The 27920-nt window shown below is 47.3% G+C and overlaps 1 protein-coding gene across 7 annotated transcripts in view; it reads right to left on the bottom strand.

The window, feature by feature from the left end:
* Schip1 (schwannomin interacting protein 1) overlaps positions 1-27920 on the bottom strand; it is a 690937-nt gene that overhangs the window by 130183 nt on the left and 532834 nt on the right. For 3 of the 7 annotated variants that reach the window (XM_076574213.1, XM_076574214.1, XM_076574218.1), the window contains one exon: positions 5176-5859. In XM_076574213.1, coding sequence (XP_076430328.1) covers positions 5176-5859 — 684 coding nt within the window. Of the gene's footprint in view, positions 1-5175; positions 5860-6058; positions 6225-6364; positions 6546-6845; positions 6987-27920 lie in introns of those variants that run through there. The other 4 variants (XM_076574216.1, XM_076574217.1, XM_076574215.1 and 1 more) reach the window with 4 other exon arrangements.

Below are 27920 nucleotides of genomic sequence, written 5' to 3'. Positions count from 1 at the left end.
TGTAACGGATGATCTCTTTGCTACGAGTAACCGAATAGAGATGTCCTAGAAAACCCAAGCATTCAAACGACAGAGACTAGCTGCTAGGAAGAGGAACTGAGGTTCTAGTCGGTGCTGTAAGAGTCCTGGCCCTGGTTCAAGGAGGTGGCTCTGTAGGAGAGAGCACTTGCCATCAAGACCGATGACCTGAGTTCGACCTCTGCAACCCACGTGGTGGTGCATATACACCCAGACACGTTCATGTGTACAGAGAGAGGGGGACAGACAGACAGACAGAATAAACACACAAATAAATAAATAAAATAGAAAATATTTTAAAGAGTCAAGGCAGTTGCCTTCTAAAATGGTACTTCCCTGGAAGGCAGCATCTCAAGAAGCTGAACACATGCCTACTGTATGACCCAGTCCCACTCTCACATATGTATGTATAAAGGTTCACATAAAGATTGATGCATAACTGGCCATAGCAATTTTACATATGACAGCTAAACAACAAGAACTAATCCGAGTGCCCATCACCAGGAATATGCATATCAAAAACGTAAGTCAACTTATAGTACAAAAATCAGGCCAATGATTACCAAGGAAGAAGACAGGGGTAATGCAAAGAGACACAGAGATACTCTTGGGGGTGATCGACCCAAGACTTTGATTTTGATGGTGGCTTCACAGCTGTGTCGAAAGTCAGGCAAGTATTATAGAGAACATTTAACTTTACGTTATAAATACGTGTAATTCATTTTATACATCAGCTAGGCTGCCATGAATATGGGGTGATGATTATGTGTGTGTGGATGAGTATGGGCACATGGGATGGTGTGGAAGAGGCAGTCAGAGGATGACCTCAGCATCAGTCTTCACTTCCTCCCTTGTCTGAGACAGGCTCTCTCTGGTCGTTGACTACTATGCACTCCATGCTGGTTGGCCCACGTGCTCACCAACGGTTCTGGCTCCGCCTCCTATCTCACCATGGGAACGCTGAGATTATATGCACGGACTACCATAGCTGGCTTTACCCAATGAGCCAAATGCCCAGCCTAACAAATCTGCTATTAGAGAAGAATATACAGGGTAGGGGCGGGGTTGTGTGTGTACGGGGGGAGCGGGGAGCAGAGCTTCCAGAGACAGGGTAAACATGAAAGATCACACACATATGCCGAAGGAGGAATACCCCATGGCAAAACCATGAAGAAAGCAAAGGAAAGTGTTTTCCACTAGGAAAGGAAGGCACGGAGGTAGCGGGCCCTTAGACTACCCCACCTGGTTAGGATCTAGGGAGTTCCCTGAGTAAGAAAATGAGTGGGCGGTACTGAACTGAAGTCCAGAGATAGATGCCCGGGAAACCTGCATGGCCCACTGCATGGGAAGGCTGTTAAGAGACGGAAGATGAAATGTCTTGTTTCCCTCAGGACCATCCGCACCAGTTCTCCAGAATAAAAAACAGGCAGGGAGATAAGAATTTTAGATTAACACGGACTTCCAGGATCGAGGAGGCTCCACCACCAATGTCCAGAACTATCTTTAGTCTGTATCTGGCCCTTCAGCTCAAGTTCATCAACAACTAGCCCATCCAGGAGGGAAGACAGGCCTCGGCAGGACAACACACGGGCAGGTCCAGTCTGGCGAGAGATGGCGCTCTCAGGGTAGTTGTGATCGTGAGGTAGAATTCTTGAGGTTCCTCACATGCGACAAGCACAAGGTGAGCCAGTGGAGGAGATATGACTGCAGAATACTTTAAACTTGCTGCTGGGGTTGGACCACCAGCCGTGATGGAGGTCTGTGAAGGTGTCTCCATCTCTAAGATGGTAGTCTCAATCGTAAGGTGAGGGCTTTGGTTAAGGTCTGAGGTGTGTGGTTGCTATAAATATTTCTCCTTTCATTGGATAGATAAGAACCTCAGAGGATCAGGAGGTGTGGCCTTGGCGGAGTAAGTGTGTCACTGGGAGGGGGCTTTGAGATTTCAGAACACTACTGCCATTTCACGTTAGCTCCTTCTGGCTCCCGCTTGTGGTAACAGATCTGCCATCACAGGCTCTAAACCTCTGGGTCCACACACTCAAAATAAACTCTTCTACAAGTCACCACCGTGTTTGACCACAGCAACAGAAAAGTAACCATACAGTGGCTTACAGTCATCCGTAATCCTGTTAGAGGCGATCCCATCCATACCCTCTTCTGTGGGCACCAGGCATGTTCATGCTACGTCATGTATACGTCGCAGGCAAAATAGTCAGACACATAAAATACAACAATAAAGCCAAAAAAAAAATTATTCTAAACAATTCTCAATCCAAACCAAAGATGTGTGGTAAGATCCCTATACTTCTTTCAGCTAGATTTCTTTTTTCTTCTCTCTCTCCCTCTCCCTCTCCCCCTCTCTTTGATACAAGATTTCTCTGTGTAGCCCTGGCTGTCCTGGAACTTGCTCCATAGACCAGGCTGGCCTGAAACTCAGAGATCTGCCTGCCTCTGCTTCCTGAGTGCTGGGATTCAAAGCATGAGCCACCAGGAGCTACCAAGATTTCCGAGAGACCCCAAATAGTGGGGACTTAGGAACAAGAACAAAGAGAACAGAGCAAAGGTGTGAATAGGGGGTGAGGGGTGCTGCCGGGGTGCTGTAGGGAGGGTGGTCAGGCACAAGCTCTCAGAGCTGGTGAGAGCTGAACTGAGTCTGGAAGAATCAGAGGAACCAAACCGATTACTCAACCAAAGGAGTAACTGCAAGGACAGATGGTGAGGCGGCTCCTGGAGCCCCTGGTAAAGAACCTTCCCTTCCCTGTGCACCTTCCCCTCCTGCGCATGGATGCACCCAGGCCTATGAATGTGCTGACACACAACATTCTAAAGGGCACCAAAACACCGCTGGACTAGACCGTCTCCCTCAAGGCAGGCCTTCTACACCAACTATTGACTGTTCTTAGGTTCCTGTACTTATGGTTGCTTGTTCCAGGCAATGCTAAAGAGGATGTAAGTGGTGTTTTTAAAACTTTTCCAACAGGAACCCACAGTAACAAACTCTAGACCATCACACAGTGCATAGACAAAGGTAAAGTCAGAGAAACCAGCGCGCTTTCTGTGGTTGCGGATGCACGCACTACAATGCTTCTAAGCATTATGGTAATTTCACGGATAACTTAGTTTGAAAGCACCAATCTAAGCAAACATGGAGTAACAGCTTTATCCAAACACAAACCAAAACCAGCCTGTGAAATGGTTCAGCAGGTTAAATCTCCACCATGCCTTGTGTCCAGTGCTTAATCCTCAGGGTCTACGTGAAGAAGGAGCAGATTCCCAAAGGTTTGTCTATGACCTCTACATGTGAACCTTGGCACACACATCCCATATATATATATATATATATATATATATATATATATATATATATATATATATATATGGAGTGGGTATATAGCATATAATACATAATATATATATATATATATATATATATATATATATATATATATATGGGAACTTTTTAAAAAATAAAAACGCAATGACTTCTAAAAATATCAAGCAGGAATATTTTTAGGAGAGCTGGGGGCCTGGGAATCTGGGTAATTAGGAGGAAGAAACTCCAAATTGTTGATGAAGTGAGTGGGTACCTTAGGTTCTAGAGATGGGCCCAATGATGAAGCCACAACCACAAGAGCATGTGTGAGCACTGGGATGAGAAGGCTGTCAGGCAAGCCTTTAAATGTCAAGTTCTCACAGGGCAGACAGCCTTCCCGTATCTCTCCTTACCAGAATCTCAGCCCAGTTACAGCCATGTATGTAACTGCTGATCTTCAATCAATGCTCAAATCCTGGGAATTTAATAGGGAAAGATGTTTCCTTTTGCCAGGGACAAGAAAGAGCAGTGGCTGTAATGGAAAGATTCCACGTCTGTTAGTGAGACATGGTAAACTTATAAACAGCTGGGATTATTAATTTAATAGGTCATCCCTCAAGGGACGCTCACCAATGGGCTCTGTCAACCAAGGGCTCTAACTGACAGAAAGCGTGCCAATTCCTCTGTGAGACCCTGTTACCACCCTCACCCCTGAAGTCAAAAGTGCACGCACCCAATTTCCAGGAGCCCGAGAGATTCAGAGTGGCCAAATTACACCTGCAAGGCAAGCGTTTGCCTACACTGCCACACAGCTGCCACACACAGAAAGCAGCTCATTTAAACTGTGCCCTTCAGCCCTATTTAGGGATATCACTAATGATTTCAAATTACAACTGTTGCTTTATCTCAAACAGTGATAAAAAGGGGGAGCTACATTCTTGATGTTCTTCCTTTGAGTCATTTATCTGCTCTCCTCTCGGGCAGAAAGAAAAAAAAAAAAAAAAGATGTTGAGACAAGTACAAACCTGCCTGAGCTTATTATAGATGCAGCCCTCCTTCTCTCCCTCCTTCCCCTCCACGCCGGCACCCCTCCCTGTCTGGCTTTTCCTGAATTGAGGCAGTAGCCTCCGGTAAGGAACTATAAGTGGTTCTTTTATCAAAACAAGAAGGGATTCGCCGACAGGGAGTGAGTCAGGCAACAGAGGCAACAGCCCCCTCCCTCATTCTGGCAGTTCAATTCACCCGGTCCCTCCAGGTCAGCAATCGCTCAGGTTTCATGGAAGAAAGTCAGGAGGGCCTTTAATCCATCCAAATCCAGGAGCCGGGATGGAACACACCCGGTTGCCAGATCTGAGGTGTGGGCCGGCGACTGCGTGCATGTGCACAGGCGTGCACAGGCATAGCCCGGCTGAGGGCGAGACGTGAGTGAAACGCTGGAAGACCCACCAGGATGGACAAAGCCACAACTATTACAGTGTGAAATAGCCCCCGCAGGGGCTGGCTTCGGCGAGGAAATCTCCCTAGATTTATTTTCAGGCAAGTGACTCACAACCTAGTCTCCATAAGTAATTCCATCAAAATGAGTCGCTGGTTCCTCCAGCCCGACTTTCCGCTGCCCTCTGGCTGCCCCTCCCTTCTCTCCGCCCATCCTGTAAACCCAGACAGCTCACAGACAGCAAGCGTACCCCAGGGGAACAGGAGGCAGGCTCTCCGGCCCAGCCCCCACCCTTGGGAAAGGATGAATGGGGCCACCACCGGCGGGAGCGCGGAGAAGGGGCGTGTGGGCTGCGCGCGAGGTGTATACGCGGGTGTGCGCGCGTGGGCACGCACCCGGGCCAACTTACAGAGGTGGAGTTGGTCCTCGCCTGACCCTGGTTTCGCACCTCCTGCTCCCGGAACTGCAGCCCGGCCAGATGCTTTTCCAAAGCCTCCCAGTCCATCGGGGGCACCGGGGGCTCTTCCGGGACGCACGTCCCACCGTCCGGAGGCTGAACGCAGAGCCCCCCAGCTGCCCGGCTTCGGCCTCCGCGCCGGCTCCCGGGAGGCTGGGTCTTCTGGATGGCTCGGCGGGGAGCCCGGGAGGTGCTCGGCCGGCTGGCCACAACCACGTTGCCATTGTGCCTGAGGTCTTGGGGGTCGTGCGGGTGGAGGTTGCCGTTAGGCATCGGGGACGGCATGGTGGTGGTGGCGCTCTTGCCCTCGCCGCCGCTGCTGCAGATCCTGGCGCTCACGTCCCCGGGCTCCCGGGCCGGACAGCGGTCATCCCGATACCCTCGATCGTCCTCCTCTTCCTCCTCCTCCCCGTCCTCCTCCGGAGCCCACTCATCAATCACCTTCTTCTGGTAGACCGGGAAGGGCTCCTCATAGTCCTCCAGAGCAGACACCAAGTCCAGGCTGCCCCCCGGCGACGATGAGGATTTGCACTCGGAGCAAGGGGTCACTTTGGTGGAGTTGGACTGTGAGCTGGCGCGGCTGCTGCTGCTGCTGCCGGCGTCACTGCCTAGATCCATCCCATCCTCTCGGTAATCCTGCGGGGAGGAGGCAGAGATAGTGAGTGGCCGGGTCGAGCCTGCTCCGGCCGCCCGCTGCCCGCCCCGACCTCCCCGCGCGCGGCGTCCGCCTGCCGTGAGGTACGTTCTCCCTAAGAGGCCTGGGGGCGGGAGCCAGCAGCAGCCTGAGCTGCCCCCACCCTTCCCCGCACAAGTTGACTTCCTCCGGGTAACTAACCCGCAGATTAGCAAAGGGGTGCGCAGCCACGGGCACGCACTTTTCACCCTCCTAGCCTAGGGGCGCGCGCGGACTTAGTGTTAACCATTTTGCGCCAGGCGCGTCCTAGCACTCCGCCCCAAGGATTCTCCCAGACACTTTCCCACTGAATTCCGATTCCCTGGGGGCGGGACCCGAGAAGAGGGAGGTTAGAAACTGATTTCGCACCTCGCTGGGGCACTGGGACCACCCCCCACCTGGCCCCGCCCCGCCCCGCCCCCTCCCGCCAGCCGCCCGCAGCCCCGCGCCGGGCGAGCTCAGCTTTACTTTCTAAGGAACCGCAGTAGTCGCAGGGCGCATCCCGCCTGCGCGCCTCCTCGGCCGGTCCCTCTCGGGAAGGATGGGCACGGGGGGCGCTCTCGGCCCACTCCCGGCAGGATGGCACCCCTCAACTCCCGCTTCCGCCAAAGGTGTGCGGGGCCGGGACGCAGCGATAGTCGCTGCAGGCGCCGCCGCCCTGGGGGAGGGAGGACGCGCCCTCCCGGCGGCGGCGGCAGCGGCGGCAGAGCCGGTCCCGCCACGGAGCATGCCCAGAGGCTGCGGGGTGCGGCGCAGTCCGCTCTCCCGGTTTTCCCCGCCGGAGGCTGGAGCTAGAGGCCGGCTAGGAGAGCTCGGAAAGGCCGGAGGGCGGCGGGCGGGGACTACGGGCGCTAGGCTTGCCGACCTCACCGAGTGTAAGCCGCGCCCTGGGGAGGGTGCTGTGTGCGTGATCGCACCTCAAGGCCTCTTCGCTGGCTTCTTTACCCACCCAAAGCCTCCTGGAGGGCCGCGCGGGCCCGATGCCTCTCAGTCCACGCGGAAGTCCCCAAGTGACCCTAGAAAGGACCTCCTGTCCCCCTCACAAGCAAAAACACAAGCCGTTTGGGAGCTCAAGTGACCGGTGCCCAGTGGTCAGGCCCATCATTTCCTTTCCACCTTCCCCCCTTGCCGCTTCCTCTCCCTTCACCGCGCCCTGGTATCCACTTCCAAGTTCAGGCAGTGGGTGGAACCTGTTGCTTTTGCTCACGTTTCCTTCCCCTTCCCAGCGACACTGAGGATGACCTCAGCGAGGTGCCTATACGGCTATGGGGTGGGGGTGGGGGATGGGGTAGGGGTGAGCTGGGACTGTTATCTGGAGTGGAGGTCGGGAAGTGGGGTGGAGATTTATCTTGAAGGTGGGGGCCAAACATCCCTTCCGACCGAAGGGATCCAGAAGAGTAAAGAAGAGGGAAAGACAGTCCTGAGTGTTGGTGCCCCTGGCACGCTGGCTGGCTTTGCTTCCTTGATTTTTTTTTTTTCTTCCTCTTCAGGAAATTGAATCAAAGACCATCTATGGGGGAGTTTTCCAGAACCACACACGAGCTACCTGAACTTGCCAACCCTTCTCTAGGAAGAGGGTTGATGTGAAAATATTTGCTTGGGAAATGTAGATGGGCTGCGGAATACCTTTTAAGGACTAAAAAATTCCTCTGAGCAGCTTTGCCCTGTGAGAAGTGATTTAGGAAATGCCCTCCTCTGCAGTGAGGATGAAAGAATGCTTAACTCTGCAATGGAATGGAGACAACCAGTTTCTTTGGACTTCCAGATTTAGGGCTGTAACTAATTCATTCCAGCAGGGTTAGTCTGGACCAACCCCCCACCCTTGCTTGGCACCTTTCAAATGGAGGAGCAGAAGCATGCTTGGGATTCTTTGGTAGGGAGAGGCTGCCACCCTGGCCATTTAGGCTCTGGTGGGGACTTGGTGCCTAGACCCTTTGTCTCAGTGATTTCCTCTCCTTAGCTAAGCCCCTGGCCAGGAAATGTAAGCAACCCTTTTATTTGACTTGTCTGGAAGCAACCATCCTGTGAGTAACAGGAAAAGAGGCCTTTCTGGTCTGGCTTAGCTCCTCAGTCGGGAGCCACTGGTTATGACTTAACGTACAATTCACACTAACATCTGTAAACAGCCTGCTTAGGGGCCCAGATATGGTGTGCTATGAGGTTGCCTTGGAGTGCTGGCTGCCACTGAGGGGTATGGAGGAGGTCCTGTATTCTGTGACATGCATGGGTGCATGGGAAGATCACCATGGGCCATGGCAAAGCTGAGATCAAGAAAGGCCACCTAGAGGGCTGGAGAAATGGCTCAGTGAGTCAAGTGCTTTCTGTAAAAGCCAGGATCTGGGTGCTCTCCGTAACCCCAGCATGCGGGGGTGGGGGGTGGGGCGGTAGGAGGTGGAGACATGCAAGATCCCTGATATTGAGAACCAGGCTACACCAAACTGCAAGTCCTAGGTTCAGAGAGAGACCCTGTCTCAAAATAACGAACTAACTAACTAAATGAATGAATAAATAAGGTGAAGTAGCTGAGGACAGCATCCTGATGTCAACCCCTGGCCCCACACATTCCTACACAGGCAGGTATATCTGCATGCCCATGTGTGCACGCATGCAGATACCACACACATACACAGAGCTAGCTGCTCTGTGCCAGATGCATGTGGACACATACTGATCCGTTGGGGGTGACAGGAGCATTGTAGGGACAGTCCGGTTTTTAAACAGTAGGGCCTCTGGAGCCACCCACCCACACAGCTGGGGCACTTTACTCCACAGCTGCTCAGACGGTCTGTGGTCAGGAAGTGGAAAACAAAACCTAAATGAAACATTTGGCAAGGTAAAGGCGCTGCCAAAAAATGCATGGTATTTTCAAAGCCAACTATAAACACCTTGGAATTATCTGTAATTTCATTTTCTTTTCTGACCAGATAAACTGGATCAGATCGGAAGTACGCAGTTTTCTTTTCCCCACTTTTCATGGAAAGTGCTTGGCCAGGCCAGTTACCCTTCTGTTTCCAGCCTGCCACCTCCTGCCAAGAACCCTCCCACTTTGGAACAGGAAGGCCTGCCAGCTTCAAGGCTGCAATAGTTAGTAGCTAGGTCCAGCAGGATGGAGAAATGATTTGCAAAGTCTTGTCTTCCTCTGTAGGGAGCCTTTCTCAGACATCAGAGATGTAGGACAAGAGAGAGTCCTACATCCAGAACCTTCCCCACCAACCCAGTGTGCTGGAAGAGTCAATCCCTCTGGCATGCCCACTGCCCTCACCCCAAGTATGCAGCCAAGAGTAGCCGTCTTCCTAAAAGTGCAGATCTCTCCCTGACTACCAAAACTCCACGATGGCTGCCTCTAAAGAACCTGCTTCCCACGACTTCCAGCTTATTTTGACAATTTTTATTCATCCCTAGTCTCAGCCAACATGCCACTTCCTCCTGGATGGTTTGACTGCTTTGACCTGCTCACCTGGGTCAGAGGACATTCTCTTGAGCCCACGGCATTCACTGCCGTGTGACGCACATTGTCAATGATGCTGTTTAATCACTTTGCTTCTCCAATAGCCTCAGAGTAAGAACTACATTTTATGTTAAAGCTCAGGTCACACATCTGTATAAAAATAAGTGTATGTAGCCGGGCAGTGGTGACCCATGCCTTTAATCCCAGCACTCAGGTGGCAGAGCCAGGTGGATCTCTGTGAGTTCAAGGCCAGCCTGGGCTACAGAGAGAAATCCAGGATGAGCACCAAAACTACACTGTCTCAAAAAACTAAATAAATAAATAAGTGTACGTTTCATGAAACACTTGCTTTGTGAAAATCCTGTTCTAGGGTGCTAGAGGTATAGTCAGCGATTAGAAGAAGGCTGATCTAGCGTACCAGAGGCCCTGAGTTCGATCCCCAAAGCCATCTGAAATGGGGTAGTGGTAACACTGGCTCAGGTGGAAGCTGTTTTGACTCATCCCTGGCCTCAACCACTTGGGTTCCAAATTTTAGACACCCGTCTCAAAAATATTGTTCTAACTTATGTAAAACAAAGCCTAGCTATATCTTTATACTTTGCTATGGTGACTTTAAAATCCTTAAGTGGGATGGGGTTCCAGTGTGGAAGAGGAAAATACTCTGAACTCCATGGACAGTTGGGCTGTGAAAAGAATAAAAGCTTGATAGACATTTGATGTTGGCGTTATTATTAATACTTTCTAACTCATATGATCCTCAAATTTTCCACGGTGAGACTATTTTCCTACTCATTTGCATGTGAAGACGTCAAGGACAGTGATACTGAGTCATTTGCCCAATGTCCCAGACTGGTGAGGCAGGTGGCTGAGCCAGGACTTAACACTGAGTAGTTTGGATTTAGGATTCTTATTCCCTTATCTACAGGCTTAGTAGCTCTTGGTCCCGTGTGGATCGATTTACTAGGGGAAAAAAAAATCTCAGAAAGGGTCTCCTTGTAGCATCCTCAGTCTATCGCTCTGTCTCCTACTTGGAAAGGCTCCGAGGGCTGTGTTTGTGTCTGTGTCTAAGGCATTGGCAGGCACAGTCCTTGGCCTCTCTAAGTTCAGCAATATTCAACAAATTAGAGATTAAGGTGTAAAAGGAGGAGTATAGGGGCCGGAGAGATGGCTCAGTGGTTAAGACTGTTTGCTGCTCTTGCAAAGACCCTGGATTCCATTTCCAGCATCCACATGGTTACTCACAGTCTCTTTAACTCCAAACACCCACGTCTGGCCTCCAAGAGCATGGCATGTTCAAGGTACACATACATACAGGAAGGCCAAATACCATGTTGCTGTTGGTACTGTGTGTTAAGTTCTTCCCCTGTCTCCTAAACAAATCCTTTAAGGAGGAAGCCATCCAAGGTCAGTTTGGGGTATTCATTTGTCAGGGACTGGAAACTGGATTCATACTCAAACAGTGGGGCTGGAACGGTCACACCCCTCAGGGCTAGTCCCGTTTCCAGGATTTTAATTTGTAGGGGCAGCCTCTGAGCAAAGATATGATTGACATGAGTCGTAAGGAAGGAAAGGATCATTTGTAAAATCTCCATGCTAATTCTGGAATGATTAGCCCTGACACGGAACCTTCTTTATATTGTGGCATGTATAGGAAAAAAAGAGCTGGCTAGCAAAGGGTCTGTGTTTCATCGTTATTATGTGAATTCCATGCAAGTCACACACAGGACACAGATGTTCGGCTGTTTCATCACCTGTGTGTAGCTGTGGGGATATGGAACAGCTCTGTAGGGCGAAGTGTCCTAGATGTGGAACATCTGGGCCTTGTTCCCAGCCCAGTCTCTAAACAACTTTATGACCACAGCTTGTAGATGAAAGAGGATGGACTGCATGTTGAGGGCATTTGGCAAACAGCAGAGATCGGTTAACTGTCTGGAAGTAAATGAGCTTCTTCCATTCTAAAGACCCTAAGGATTTCATCCCAGAAAAGATGGGAGAACGTGGTGTAAAAATGTCTCTCAGTCCTTTTATCACCTTCCTTATCAAAAGATATCAAATTCGTTTCCTGCATCAATCTAAAACCAAAGTATATGTCTGCTCAGCAGGTAGAGCCCCTGGGGTGCATGGCACGTCCACAAGGAGTCAGTTTTCACTTACTAGCCTATCTGTGCATACATTTTGGAGATGGAGCCCCAAGTATATCTAAGATTATATTTCCTTTTTCCCACCAATGACAGTGCTATACTTTAATAGAAAAATTAATTTAAAACTCACCTCTTGGGCCAGCAATAGATGGCTCAGAAGATATAGGAACTTGCTACATAAACCTGGCAATGTGTTTGCTCCTGAAACACATGTACATGTGGAAGGAGAGAACCAAAAAGTTGTTCTCTGACTTCCACACATACATCCCCCTCACCACACACATATAATTATAATAAAATAAAAGTTAAAATATACATCTTAAAGGTGTTGATTCTCCATTAAACGATGTGATTGTTCATTATACATTCTTCAATGACTAGAGCTAGACCAAATAGTACTTACAAAATAGATCCAGTGACATGCTTTCCAAATCTGATCCCAGGGTCCCTAGACTGATGGACAGTTTGGCTCTTATAGAAATGGGGAGCATGTGTGTTTATCAGGAAGATTACCCAGCATGGTTTGTAGGTATCAGTGAACAAAAAAGGCTAGGCTCAGCAAAGATAGCATCTTTATCAGAGAAAAGTCACATAAAGATGTCCATCAGGCCCTCACCTGCACAATAGGTCCCTGTCGGGGGAACCACTTGGCACTGTTCACATAGATGTAGAAGTCCAGGGCACCTTCTGGGAATGTGCATTGTGCAATGCACACAACAGTATCCAGAGGCCCTGCTGAGATTCTGTTAGTAGGAACTTTGCTCTCTTTTGATGAGAACAGGAGAGGGAGCTTCTAATAAAGGAACGAACAAGTCAACTGCTTAAACTTTATTTTTGCAGAACTTTTCTGCCATCATCTTCCACAGTCTTAAAGTCCACAGGAGTTTTGAAAAGGTAAGTCTGGAAGCAACCCTGAGCTTTTTTTTTTTTTTTTTTTTTGAGCTTCACTAGGAGGTGTAATTTAGGACAAGCTGGGGAAGGTTGTCGGTCACTCGGTTACTCGATCCAAGGGCTCACAAGGGCATCCCGAGTGACAGGCACAGAAGCCTCTGTCATTTGACCCCAGGACAAGATAAGCTGCCTCTTTAAGCCTTTGGTTTCTCTGTCTTAAGCATACTGAAGAGCATCTTTGCAGGAGGCTCAGGGAGGTGAGAACTCTGTTCTTGTCACTTCATGATCCGACTTGGCTGCTGGCATTGCCATAGACAGTGGTCACAGCTTGGAGAGCAGGAAAGAACTTTGCCAAGAGCCTTGGCACTGGATGTAAGCATCCCTGCATTTACAGACAAGGCAGTCCCTGCAGCTCCCTGGCCCAGTGGCAACATGTGAAAGGGAACTGTATGAAATTGTCTGAGCCTAGAAACTGCCGAAGCTTCATGTGCAAAAGCATGGAGTGAGCACTAGGGCAAATGGGAAGGCCAGGGCAGAGTTAGCTGCAGGGCCTGGCATACAGGAATGCAAGTTTCAAACTTAACACCAAAAGCAGGTTTATTCTTTTTACCCATCACTGGATGGCCACTTGAACCTCAGCTCTAGGCACCCAGAATTTGTCTGTAAAATCAGAGCTGAGGAACTGGCATCTTATAAGACTAGTGTGGCTGGTCCTGCTCCCTCCCTGCTGTCTTGAGGGGCTGGTCCTGCTCCCTCCCTGCTGTCTTGAGGGGCTGGTCCCCCTCCATCCCTGCTGTCTTGAGGGGATGGTCCCCCTCCATCCCTGCTGTCTTGAGGGGATGGTCCCCCTCCCTCCCTCCTGTCTTGAGGGGCTGGTCCTGTTCCATCCCTGCTGTCTGGTGTGGACAGTCCTGCTTCATCTCTGTTGTCTTGCCCTAATTGTCAACACTAAGTTTTCATTCTCCAAAGTGTCCCAGCCAACTTAGAAGGTGATTGTCAAGGGCTAAGTGAACTTTGGGAAAGATGTTCATTTTATCCAAATCTGCCCAGAATTTCAAATGAAGGTATGCATGTTTGGTGGCATTGCTTTGTCAATTGAAAGCTACTTGGTTTAAATAAGCTCCCAAACATTTCAACAAAAATGTCTCAATAAAAATAATGTGTAGTAAATTTAAAAATCAGAAAATACCTAAGAGACTGCTAATGTTTGGAGTAATAGATGAATTCATAAAATTCATAAAGAAAGGCATAATTATTTGTTTTGTTGTGAGACAAGGTCTCACTGTGTAACTCTGGCAGGTCTGGATCTCACTATGTAGAATGGGCTGGCCTCAAACTCACAGAAATCCACCTTCTTCTGCCTGAGTGCTGGGATTAAATGCATGCACTGCCATGCCTGGCTACAACTACTTGTATTAAAAATCTAATAGAAGGGTGGAGGGATATCTGAGTGGCTAAGAGGACCTGGGCTTGATTCTTAGCACATGGTGCTTCACACCCCTCTGTAACACCAGTCCCAGGGGACCTGATGACCTCTTTTGGTCTGCAGGGCACATATGTGGTACACAGCTATACAAGCTGGCAAAGCACCATGTACATGACAAATAAGTAAATAAAAATGAAAAGGTGGTAGAAAGCATGGATTGAAGCTATTTGAATCTCCAGTTTGTCAAATAATATTCTGAAGCTCTAGGTTTGTTCCCTAGGACACAAGGAAAGAAAGAAAAAGAGAACCAGCCTAGAGTGAGGGAATTCATCTCTTTGTTTTCTACAGGAAGCAGACTGGGCAGAAAAGGTCAAAAAGAGCAATATCTTAAAAGCTTATGTGTTTTTAATGGGAAATTGATTCTATGCAAATTTGTCAAGGAGTTGGCATTTTAACTTTCTGGGCTAAAAAACTAAAGGAAAGGGTAAAGAAAAAAAATGAAGTGGAAAAATCTTTTCATTTTTCATCTTTTAAATTTGGGGGGTCATGAGAGGAAATGGCACACCTTTGTGTAACTTTCTGAACTCAGTTGTTCAAGGTGAGAACATGGAAGCCACTCTGCCCCCCTCCCTTCCAGTCACACCACCACATGGAGTTTGAGCTACTTTTGCTCCAAGTTGGCCTGGATACCTACTCTGCAGCCACTGATACCGACTCTGCAGCCACTGATACCGACTCTGCAGCCACTGATACCGACTCTGCAGCCACTGTGCTTGGCCCTGGGACTCTCAGCTCTCCTCTAGGATGGGATTTATTCTGTGCCTCCATCAGGCCCAGAGCAGACTTTCTGATTACACATCCCACTTAGCACCTCCTCCCTTACTGTTTCTCAGCACACCACCTGCACCAAATCCCGAATCCTGACATCGAGACACAGACAAAGACCGGCATGGTGGTGGCGCACTCCTTTAATACCAATACTTGGGAAGCAGAGGCAGGCGGATCTCGGAATGAGATCTTGTCAAAAAAAAAAAAAAAAAGACACCAAGACAAAATTAATTTATCAGCTACACATATATGGCTGTGTGTGTGTGTGTGTGTGTGTGTGTGTGTGTGTGTGTGTGTGTGTGTGTAGGGACACTTGTCTGTGTAGGCATACATGGAGGCCAGTGGACAACGTCTAGTGTCTTCTATTGCTCTGCACCTTGTCTTTTAGACAGAGCCTCTCACTGTACCTGAAACTAGCTCACTGTGTTGACTAGCTTGGTGGGCCAATGACCACCTGGGAGGGATCTGCCTGTTTCCTACCCCTTCCCCAAGCATTGGGTCTAAGGCACGCACAGTCTGGGCATTTGTAAGTGGGTGCTGGGGATCTGAACCCAGGTCCCCATGCTTGTTCAGCATGCTCTTGTTCAGCATGGGGACCCCTCTCCCCAGCCCACTCCACCCCACCTTCTTTTTCTTTGACCTTTGGCCCTTTTGACCAGTGTGTCTGCTTGGAGAAAAGGTCAACTCCTGTATTCATATAAATTTATTTTGCTATGTCTAACTTTTAAAATTTAGTATATGCTGCTAGTGACTTTTAAAAATATCAGAAAATATTCCTTATAATGTTATTCCATGAGAGAATTCATAAACATAAAGGACTTAGAAGAGACAGTGTTGAACTGGCATTACTATTTAGAACTATTTCTAGTATCATTAGTACCAATGAGCAGGAACAGCTGCAGACACATTATTGGCTTTGTTAATTGTTACTGATTACATATTAAAATCACACTAATAGCCAGTGGCCTATATATGATTTCCTAGGGCCTTTACATTTTTATCATAATGTAACAGGTTTGCCGATGCACAATATTGTGCGCATATTTGCTGACTACAAAGAATGTCTTTATTAGGATATGGAGATGTGTTCCATTTCTCTTTCAATTACACCTACATTAGAAGCTTCACAGTGAAGTTTACGTGTGGCGGAGCCTGTCTGACTTGTGACCTCCTGCTTTGTTGCATGGGGGCTAATGACTCACAATGACCTTCAAGAATAAGTGCAGATTAGAACAAGGGATTCTGTTTAGCTCTTTGCGAAATGCTGCCTCTGTGCCCAGCAGTTGGCGGCCTGGCTGAGTACAGAATCGGAGCTACAAGGCCGAGAAGCACGAAGCCGAGTACCAGCTGGAGTCCTAATGAAAACTGCAGTCTCCCCAAATACCACGAAAGCCATTCTTTCCTCACTTTCCTTATTTGAGAAACAGGAAACCAGCCATGTCTTGCACTTTCCCAATGAAACATACTTTGATAGAAGTTCCTCATAATTTAAGTGGCAAATGTATTATAGAAAAGGGGAGTAGACCGTGATTTGATTTGATAATCCCAGAGATCAAATGTTTTGTTAGCCAATTTTCTTTAATAAATAATTAATTTTAAAAAATCCCCTCCTTGTTAGAGAATGGATTCAAATTAAAGCAAATCTCTGAGTATGCTTTTATTTAGATAGAGGCAAGTGTGGATTGTTCTAGAACATGCAATGAGTCTACTTTCTAGACCTTTCTTTGTATAGTTGCACTCCTCAACCTAGACCCGAATCCTTCTCTCATGCTCCACGGAGTACTTGGTACTCTGAGGCAAATGGAGCCAGAAGCAGTTAGGCCAAGACCTGGGGACCACTTCTGGGGGCCTGCTATATCCCAGTCTGTATTACATTTTTCTTTAGATGGGATTGTTTTAAAATTAAACTCACTCAAGAGGAAAACTTTCTATCATTACTATCAGTGGAGTACAAACACCTCTCTGCTAAAGTAGAGGTGGTATGCATATTCTGTATCCCACCAACTTAAATCACACTTTAGAAATCAGGAGTTCCTTGCAATCAATGGCATCTTGCAATTGCTATTATTACAGTGCTAGAATCAGATCTGCTACTGAGCCACACCCCTTGCTATGATGATTGATAAATAAATAACAGAAATGTTGTCAGTCAGTGCTGGGGATTGAACCCAAGATCTCATGCACACTAGGCAGGCTCTCTACTCTTGGGGCACACCCCCAGCCCATTTTCTGTTCTTTTTTAAAATTTATGTGGTATGGGGGGTGGGGAATGGGGTGGGTAAGTGCATCTGAATACAGGTGTTCACGGGCCGGAAATGATGGCGTTGGATCCCCTGGAGCTGGAATTACAGGCAGTTGTGAGCTGCTCCAAGTGGATGCTGGGATCTGAGCTGAGGTCCTTGGGAAGAGCAGCACACGTTCTTCGCCACTGAGCCACCTCTCCAGCCCCATTCCTATTATTAATAGCACCTAAAATAATGATGTGCTTTCCATATTAGTAACACATTAGACTTGGTGAAATGTAATGAATTTGATATAAGCAGCATTATTAAACTTTTACAAACAAAACCGCAAACACAGCACTTGAGAGACACAATAAATTAAACAGGTGGATCAACACTGGCCCTCCTGCTGGGTTATTACTGACCGAGATAAGAATTCCCATCCGTGACACAATCAGACAGTTTTTGCTTTCACCCGCACTAACGCTGAGCTTATGTAAGGGTGTGGGTGGAGAGCTCAAAAGGATTTCTAGCCGTTTCATCTCTTATAATTCTATTTACATGTAGAGCTGGGCATGACGGCACAAGCCTGTGATCCCAGCCATTGGGAGATGGAAGCCGGAAGATGAGTTCAAGGTAAGGCTCAGCTACAAAGTGAGTTCAAGGTCACCTGGGCTATATGAGGTGCTGTCTCATAAGAAAAGAAGCGTATGTGTTTATACTTTGCAGTTTCAGAGAGCGATATTTCAGTATGTCTGTGATCATGCTGTCAGCTTCTAACAGGCATAGCCAAGAGTTCAGTTATAGAAGGCTTGAGACATCTATGATTACACCTGAGCATTTTGTGCCTGGTTTATGAGACTAGGTGAGGTTGATTAACACAGCACAACCTACACTTTTTTTATCCTAAACAACATTCTCTGTGAAATCACAGGTTTGATGACTAATTCCTCTTCCCAGTGTGTGGATGTAAGCGGAAGACTATCAGTACACATGTGTCTGAATAGCATCAGAAGAGGAGTGTGTCACACTGTAGAACATGATCGTCTGGTTGAAACACCGAACAGGAAGGATTTAGCTGAGGTGAAGACACTGGGTGATAGCTGGGTCATCAGGTGGCTGGAGAGGGATGCTGAAAGGGATGGAGAGGCTGAGGAAGGTCCCTGCATAAAGAGCTGCTGCCCAAGGAGATAGCATAGTATACATTTATGCATTCTTCTGTTTACTTTATTGTTTATTTTTCCAGATACCTATGTGTCAGGCACTGGGTTCTGGAGAGAGACTTGAAAAAGGCCAAAGAGCTCAAGAACTAGGAAGGAAGAAGGATTTTTTCCAGCAATTACCGTCAACAAGGATGCCAGAGATTACAGATTATAGTCAGGGTTTTAAACCTCAGAGGAAGCATTATCGGAGAGTGCTTTATGAACAATGTCAGAGGGGGATTAAACTCCCGTGGGTGGTTTAGGAAGCCCGTCAAAAGAAAGGGAGGCATGAATGGAATCTGAAATAAATAATAAACTTGATGTCAAGTCCTCTGGAGCATCAGTGACCCAGGAGAGGATGGCAGAGGCCTTCATGTTGGGAAAGTCTCTGATTGCAGCCTATTTATACCATTTCCTGCTCCTTAAAAACAATCCAGCCAGATGTGATGGCACATGCCTTTAATCCCAGCACTCTGGAGGCAGAGGCAGGCAGATCTCTGAGTTCGAGTCTGGTCTACAAAGCAAGTTCCAGGACAACCAGGGCTATACAGAGAAAGAAATCCTGTCTTGACTGTTTCCCCTCAGCCTCCCAAAAAGTAAAGAACAAAACAAAAAAATCCCTTTTTAAAACCCTCTTTTAAATAAGGAAACACTTGTAGCACTTGAGTAATTGAGGAGCAGGGTGAGTCCCATGTAGCTCTCTCCTGACTGCAGCAACTCCAGGGTAATCTCATGCCCAGAGCCTCTCACCTCCCTCACCCCACTGGGTTATTTGAAAGTGAGTTCCAGATAGCCATGCCATGTTAAGACACTGATTTTCTGTGTCCCCAGCCCAAACCGTCACAATCAAAGCAGCGTGAATCTTACTCTGTAGCTCATTAACTAAAAAATTAACAAACACCGAGGCCGATTCTACTCTCTAATAGAATTTAAAAATACGAGAATATTAACATGATTAGGAGTCATTTCTGGCAAGGGATAAAACAGAATAATTCATAAATAATGGTAATCTGTCAAATTCTTATCACATAAACTAAACTAACTAGATATATGGGCAAAAACAACAGGAATTTCAATTTTTTTTAAATGCACAAACTACAGCATCAAAGAAATAATCGTTAAAATAACCATTAAATGAAAAAAGAAAAGGACCAGAGCGAGTCCGGAGCTGAGGGTGGGGTGGGAAGCACGCCGAGTGCCAGCTGGAACTCGCCAGCCATTTAGAAGCCACCGTCATGGATTCCTCCCGTTGGTGGGGCTCGCCGAGTGCCACCTGTGCGCCAGGCTGGCCTGGCTCTCCACTGGGGGGTGCTTTGGCAAACCATCTTAGCCCCTTCCAGAGATGAGCAGCTGCCTCGACCTGTCTCAGCCTGAACCTCACCCAAATTCTGTATTAAACACCTGAGAATGGGAAGCAGCTGGAAAGGGTTCAAAGAAACGGAACAGAAGATAATTAGAAGAGATTGATGTTAGCAGAAAGATCAGAGGAGGCAAATGTGGGGAACTTGGCTAAGCCCAGGCTGAGGAAAAATGAGCTATCGGGGACACTCGAAGAGTGACACACGAGGAAATCTTGAGCTGGCACACTGAGCGAAGGGCTCCGTGTGCCCACAGAGCGACACCAGGCAGGGCAGCTGAGGGCATGCTGCTCCCCTGGCACCGGCTTGTACCACAGCCGCATCTTACATGCTCTGATCTTCTCCAGGCTTCCACCCAAGGGCTGCCTTGTACCAGAATACCAGCTTCTAGAGAGGGGAAGTGGTCCTTGGACCTTTCTCCTCTGGAAAAGAATGTGCGCTGAGTCTCCCTAGTAAGCAGGGCGGGCAGAGAAAGTATTTCTCCTTAAATGTAATTGTTTTCCACACCCATAAAGTGTTTTCCAATAAGCATGTAGTGTGTGTGTGTGTGTGTGTGTGAGAGAGAGAGAGAGAGAGACAGAGACAGACACACACACAGAGAGAGACAGAGACAGAGACAGAGAGACAGAGAGAGACAGAGAGAGACAGACACATGATGGTAACCCTGGCATTGGGAAGGCTGAGACAGGAGGATCAGAGTTTCAAGGCCAGCCTTAGCTACCTAATGAGCTCCAGACCAACATGGGCTACATGAGACCGTGTCTCAAAACAAAACAAAACAAACAAACAAAAACCACTCACATGGCTGGAGATGTAACTCATGGTAGAGCACTTGTTTAGGTTGCCCAAGTCCCTGGACCAAATCTCCTGTACCAAACATACATACACATCGAAAAAGAATATGTCCAAAATGAGCCAGAATAAGGGTTGTCACTGCCGTTTTTCTTAGTCGGGGTTACTATTGCTGTGATGAAACACCATGACCAATTGCAAGTTGGGGAGGAAAGGGTTTATTTGGCTTACACTCCTACATTGTAGTCCATCATTGGAGGAAGCCAGGACAGGAACTGATGAAGAGGAGCTGATGAAGAGGTCATGGGAGGTGTACTGTTTACTGGCTTGCTCCCTCTAGCTTGCTAGGTCTGCTTTCTTATAGAACCCAGGACCTCCAGCCCAGGGATGGCCCCACTCACAACGGCTGAACCGGCCCCCATCAATCACTAGTTAAGAAAATGCCCTCCAGCCAGATCTTAGGGAGGCATCTTCTCCATTGAGGTTCCCTCCTTTCAGATAGCTCCAGCCTGTGTTGACACAAAACCAGCCAACCTCCATTTGTATCATGGTTCACTATAGAATTAGTAAGCACCCAAGGAACTTCCTTCTTTAAAAATTGAACAGGAAAATAAAAATAACTGAGTTCAAAACCTTTGCCACCCACATTGCGAACAGGACTGAGGGAAATGGATGGATGAGCCTCCACATTACGCCCAGATGATGAGGTTGTAGATGCCAATATCCTGTCTCACGTTCAAGGAAATATCCATATGGTGTCCTGAGGAAACATCAGTGGGGATTCCACACTTTGAAGGGCCGCGTTCCTGCTGTAATCCTGGGGTGGTACACCCCCCAGCACGGGGCCTGTCTGAAAGACAGCGGCACAGATGGCTGCATTTGACCCTTTCCTGAGGCCTGACGCTCTTGAGCAAGGCATCTCTGATCTAAGACACAGTTCTGCCACGGGTCCTATTTCAGACTGAAGACCAAGTTCCTATCTGGACTTGGGTTTGCCTCCTTGTACCTGGCTCCCACACCAGCAATGCCTTACCATTTTTTGGTAACTTGAGTGGGCAGGCCAGGAGTTTGAACTACATTCTTTGGTAATTCTAATGGTGAGTCTTGGTTAGTTCTGCATTTCAGTGAATGAGAGGCCCCAAGCTTATGCAAAGAAGGCAGGCCATTTTAAACTCTCTGATTTAGAATTTGATTTTGTTTTTCCCGACTAGGAAGAGCTCAAAGAGGCATTACATTAAGCAAGGAATCTGGAAATTTTTATTAGTAAGTTTACGCTAGTTTTTCATAAATATAAAATGTTCTGTAAAGGTTAGGTAAGGCTACTGTTTCTAACAACTGTGTGAAATGTGCATCTTGGTGGAGACATGGGTATTAGAACTGTGGTAGCTGAAAACTTACTGTTATAATATCAAAAACTCCCTTCTCTCTCGCTTGCCTTCTCATTCTAAGAAGGTCAGATGGTATGGAAGGAAGGAATACACGATGTTAAGCAAAAACGCTCTTACAGCTTTGAGTTGGTTGGGCTTACTCTCTTGTTCCACATCCTCCCTTTCCCTTCGTTCAACAGCAAACATTTACTGCACACCGACTGAGTGTCAGCTCCGTGCTGGAGATACAAACAAACCACAAGAGCCTGTAGAGCAGCTTCCTGCCAGACACTGGAGGACTGGGAGAGAGGTACAAAGAAAGGTGAAGCCCGGTCATGCTGGGGAAGGGCAGGGGGAGCGTAGCTGGTTTGGTTTGGTTTTGTGTGCAAGAAGCCTCAAGGAGCCTGAGAGGATGCGCACATCAGCCTCTCAGGCATCTCAGTCTTGAATGAATCCTCCCTCAGCATCTTGTTTCTGAAAACCAAGGTGACCTTATCCAAGTTTTGTGTGATGAGCTACTAGGTAAGACAGGATTTCTGGATGTGAAGTATCTGCTCTCTGAAACACAAGTGAGGTGGTGCCCCTCCCCCGCTTTGTTCTTGACTGAGCAGTGAGGTGTGTCACCTCCTGTAGGGCCACACCTACGACCCAGAGATGACAGAACTCTTTTGTTGAGTTTTGCTGTGTTTTGAACTTACTACATAGTCAAATGACCTCCTGCCTCCACCTGCCCAGTGCTGGGATTAAAGGGTACAACACCACATTAAGTTCATGAGATGCTGGTGGTGTAGAATAGAATATTTCACTATGTAAAGATGTGCTGCATTTGTTTGTGTTGCAGAATAATTGCTTAACTATGTAAAGACGTGTTACCGTTTCACCTTGCCTGCCTAAGACACCTGATTGGTCTAATAAAAAGCTGAACAACCAGTAGCTAGGCAGAGGAGGGATAGGTGGGGCTGGCAGGCAGAGAGAATAAGTAGTAGGAGGAGACAAGGGAGAAAGGCGGGAAGAGCTCAGAGCCAGCCAGGCAGGCAGCAGCCAGGCAGCCGGACATGGAGGAAGCAGGAAAGTAGGACATACAGAATAAAAGAAAGGGAAAAAGCCCCAAGGCAAAATGTAGATGAAGAGAAACAGGTTAAAATAAGTTATAAGAGCTAGTGGGACAAATCTAAACTAAGGCCGAGCATCATAACTAATAGCAAGTCTTCCTGTCATGATGTGGGGGCTGGCAGTCTGAGAAAGCCTGCTGCATGTTGGGTTGGAACCCAAGGCTTTCTGTACTCTAGGCAAGTACTCTGGCAACAGAAGTACATCTCAGCCTTCTCTCTGGGGTTTGATTACTATAAGAGATCCTAGCTGCTTTTTATGTTATATTTGTTTGTTTGTTTGTTTGTTTGTTTGTTTTGAGACAGGGTCTTTCTACACAGCCCTGGCTGTCCTGGAACTCATATGTAGAGTAGGCTGGCTTCAAACTCACAGGGATCCCTCTGCCTCTGCCTCCTGAGTGCAGGGAAAGGTGACTGGGCAAGAAGTAGACTGCTTCAATACTTTTGTGTCTTGAAAAGTGAAGGTGTCAGGGATTGAACCCGGGGCCTCACGCATACTAAGCATGCATGCTTTACCACTGAACTACACCGCTCCCTAGTTGCTTTTTAGTTCTTGGGCTGATGAAGATGTCACAATAAGTTTAAAGAAGATACAGTTTGATTGGAGGTGGGGGCAGTGGTGGCCTTCTTTCTGTTTCTCTTCAGTTTCATTCAGAAAGTAGGAGGCAGGAAGGATATGAGTTGGTGAGCCCCCGACTCCATCCATTTAGATTAGTAGTTCTCAATCAATGGGTTGTGATACCTTCGGGGATGAACAACCCTTTCTCAGGAGTCACATATCAGATATCCTGCATATCAGATATTTACATTCCGATTCATAGCAGTAGCAAAATTACAGTTATGAAGTAGCAATGAAATAATTTTATGGCTGGGGGGGGGGTGTCACTACAACATGAGGAACTGTATTAAAGGGTTGCAGCATTAGGAAGGTTGAGGATCACTGATGTAGAGGGAAAGTAGGCAGTTCCTGTCATGATCAGTCACCATGTTCAGCTCTGAGAGCATGTGTGGGGAAGACCCTGGTATGATGGCAGAGGCACCTGTCGCTCCGTGGAAGCGTTCACCAGTGGACAGGCAGCCAGCCACCTAGTCTCCCGCTCCCACTTTCAATCAGTGCTGAAGGCTCAGCCAGTGGACAGGATGGAGAGAAATGGGGCCTATGAAGGTGAATTAACAGGTTCCCATTGCTTTGCGGGTCTCTGCATGTAGAGACCTTCTGGGAGAAAGTCTGGAGACCCATTGCTTAGGGATGCAGAAGATGTAGCTGTGATGAGAGGCTGTAGGGGATCCTCTAAAGTCCTGGGAGCTAAACTGCCTGCGTCGGGGAGACAGAGTTTATGCACCTGGAAGCTATTTGCAAGGTTTTAATACTGTAGTAAAATTAGCACGAAAATGCCTGCAATCTCTTCAAGCTATTTTGATGTTACCCTTTCAGCAGAATAAATGCAGATCTGGTACCTGTTATTCATGTGATTAGACACAGGTTTTGTAAAATGATACACGCGGGCTCATTCCTGTTGACCCTTCGTGGCGGGAAATTACATATTGTTGTTCAGGGAGCACACTCGATTTCACCTCTCCCTGGGAGCTAGAAGCAAATTGATCCTCTCTCTGAGGAAGGAACATCTTGAAATGCAGGTGGACGGCAGGGCAAAAGTACAGGGGGATCCGGCTGACACTGGAAAGGTTAAGTTCTAGAATTCGGTGCCACGAAGACTCCTTAATGTACAGAGGAAACCAACTGCTTTTACAATGGAAAAGTCTCGCAGAAAAAAAGATAACTTCAGAGTGTCATGAGAAACAGTTTATATTTACTTCGTAGGCTTCTTTTGTTTGAGAAAGGGTCTCACTGTGTAGTCCTGGCTGGCCTGGAACTCACAGAGATCCATCTGCCTCTGCTTCGATAGTGCTGGGATTATAGACCCGTGAGCTGGGCCTGACAGTAACCTTTGTTCTGAAGGCAGGATCTTCTGAAAAGCTTCCCACTATGCGCCTCATCCAGGCCACCACCATCTCTGTAATGGACGGCTGTATCTGTTGAATCATGATCTTTGATCCCTGTGCCCTTCTAGTTTTCCCTCCACTTTACTAGCCAAAGTAGTCATATCCATTCATTTCAGACCCGGTCTCACACTGTAGCCTTGTCTTTCCTGGAACTCAGTATGCAGTACATAGCCCCGAGCTGGCTAAAATCCCACAGCAAACTTCCTCTCTCGGTCTCCTGAGTACTGAGATCACAGGTAAGAGCTTCCAGTTTTTTTTTTTTTTTTTTTTAGACGTGGTCTTACTATATAGCTCTGGTTGTCCTGGAACCTAATATGTAGACAAGGCTAGCCTCAAGCTCATAGAGATCTGACTGCTCCTGAGTGTAGGAATTAAAGGTGTGAGCCACCATGTCTGACTCAAACTGATCTTTTTTGTTCTGTTCTGTTCTGTTTTTCGAGACAGGGTTTCTCTGTGCTGCTCTGACTGTCCTGGAACTTGCTCTGTAGACCAGGCTGGCCTTGAACTCAGAGATCTGCCTGCCTCTGCCTCCTGAGTGCTGGGATTAAAGGTCTGCACCACCACTGCTCTGCTCACACTGATCTTTTAAAGATCATTTTAAAGCTCCCAATGCTTCCCACTGAACTAAGGCCCAGTTCTTAACTGAGCTGCCCTTAGGGTTCTAGAGGGTTTCTCAATAGAGACCATTTCTGCATCATGGTCTGGGCAGAATAAGGCTGAGTGCATCTCAGCAACAATGAACCAGATTGTTCTCCCAAATGCCAGACTCTGTCTCCCAAATGCCGATAGTTTAATGTAGCCCAGGCTGGCCTCAGACTCACAACCCTCTTTCCTCAGCCTCTTGAGTGCTAAAATTGGTTATAAGGGTGGCCAGCCTGGGCTATGTAGAGACTTTGTTTCAAAAGGAAAGAAAAAGATAAAGAGGGAGGGAGGGAGGGAGAGCCATCAAGAGGGTACAGCCTTCTCCTCTATGGACAGGTATTAGACACAGTCTTCCTTCTTTTTTTTTCATTGTCTGTTTTTTTCTGTAGACTGTAAATCCTGTGAGAACAATCTGTTTTCTTTCTACTGTATCTTCAGTGTCTAGGGATACATTTTATAAACAACTTTTTTTTTTTTTTTTTGGTTTTTCGAGACAGGGTTTCTCTGTGTAGCTTTGCGCCTTTCCTGGAGCTCCCTTGGTAGCCCAGGCTGGCCTCGAACTCACAGAGATCCGCCTGGCTCTGCCTCCCGAGTGCTGGGATTAAAGGCGTGCGCCACCAACGCCCGGCTAAACAACTTTTTTTAAAGGTTTTTTATTTTATGTACCTATGTATACACCTTTATGCCATAAGAGGGCATAGACCCCACTATAGATGGTTGTGAGCCACCATGTCCTTGCTGGGAATTAAACTCAGGACCTCTGGAAGAGCAGCCAGTGCTCTTAACCACTGAGCTATCTCTCTAGTCCCCTAAGGATATGTTTTAATAAATGTTTTGATTGAACATAATGGATGCCATTAAGTTGTATGATTTGATTATTCATACCAATTGTTAAGATGAGCTGGCCATGGTACTTCACACCTGTAATCCCAGCACTCAGGAGGCTGAGGCAGGAAGATTACCATGAGTTGAAGTCCATTCTGGGTTACATAGAGAGATCCAGTTCAGGCTGGGCTACAGAGGGAGACTGTCTCAAAAAATCCAACCGACCAGACTAACAAATGTTAAGATGAAGCAAAAAAGCGTCAAGTTCATTTTTGTATAAAACTGAGAAGAAAATGTCCCACACTGTCTATTAAAGATGGAGGAGGGACTAAACTGGGCATATCATTACCTCCTTATTAAATCATGATGGATTGTTTCCGTAGAAGGCCACCGCTGTGTCATAGTGGAAGGCTTGCATACAAGGCTGTAATTAATGTGTCTCTCTTGTCCTCGACTCTCCACAGCAGGATGTCTACATTAGCGACTGTTGCCTATAAATGCGTCGCCTCTCATTTTTCTTTACTGTCTATTACGCCTTCTTCAAAAAATTGGACTCTGCTTTCTGAGACAGAGAGGGAAAGGCAAGTTTTGTTGTTCCTCATGGAGCAGCGTCCAAGTAAAAGGAAACCTGAACTTGTGTTTCTGTGGTGATATTTTTTTTGTACTGAAATGTGATTTTATTTGTATGTTAATAAAAAAAAAAAGTTTGCCTGGTGGTCAGAGGTCAGAGGTCAGAGCGAGCCATAAGCAGAGTCAGGCGCTGGTGGCACACGCCTTTAATCAGATCACATGACAGGCAGAGTCTCTGTGTGGTCAAGGACACAGCCAAGCCTGGTGACATGAGTCTTTAATCCCAGTACCAACCATAGAGGCCTGGAGGTTTGTATAGACAGGCAGTGATGAGGAAGTCATGTGGCTGGGCTTAGAGCCAATGAGAAGGAAGAACAGAAAGGCAATAAAAGCACAGGTTACACAGGAAGAAGCTCTCTCTGGGGAAGCGAAGGTGGCGAGGTGGTAAGATAAGGTAGTGGTGGCTCTTCGCTAGTTCTCTGATCTCTTTGGCTATTACCTCTGTATTTGGCTGTGTTTCTTATTTAACAAGACTGTTTAGAAGTTCATCTACATGTTTCCTATGAGTCTGAGATGTAGCAGAAGTGATCCATGGGCAAAGTAAGGAACAATAAGATGATTTTGAACGTGCAAGAGCACTTAGCTGCACTCTGCTCCTGAGCCCTCACAAGTGTGGCTTGCCAATCTGGAGCCCCCAAAAATCACTGCGCCCACCTGTGACTTCTCAACCCAGCACCCTAGGCATCTACTACCAATGGAATGGAGTTGACAGACAAGTTAACTTTCTAGTCCAAGACGAGGGAAAAGAGAAAACTTTCTGGACGTGTCTGATTTGAGCATCAAATCTCCCTCTCGTGACTAGTGAGAACTTGCCTATTTAATCTCTTTCAGTTTGCTTTAGGATACTAAGAACTGTGGGCTGCTGGGAGAATTTCAAATGATATAGGTAAGACACAATGCTTGTACGATTACAGTTAATTCGATGGCACTAAGTATTTGGTGAGGATGTGAGAAAAGGACTCTTATTTCCTCTTTGTGCCCATTAGCCAATCCGGTCAGATTGTGGAGCTGAGCTCCCACCAGTGGGATGAGATGCTGCCACCTGTCCTGTATAGACCAGGGGTAAAGGAGGAAGCCATCTTGCCCCTGGTGCTATACCAAGATTATTCTTTCTTTTTAACAAGGAGATGGCTGTACTT

The sequence above is a fragment of the Peromyscus maniculatus genome, chromosome 6 (assembly GCF_049852395.1).
Source record: "Peromyscus maniculatus bairdii isolate BWxNUB_F1_BW_parent chromosome 6, HU_Pman_BW_mat_3.1, whole genome shotgun sequence".
In the NCBI taxonomy this organism is placed as follows: domain Eukaryota; kingdom Metazoa; phylum Chordata; class Mammalia; order Rodentia; family Cricetidae; genus Peromyscus; species Peromyscus maniculatus.
The sequence above is the reverse complement of the archived record's forward strand: the minus strand, read 5'-3'. Positions and strand labels throughout refer to the sequence as shown.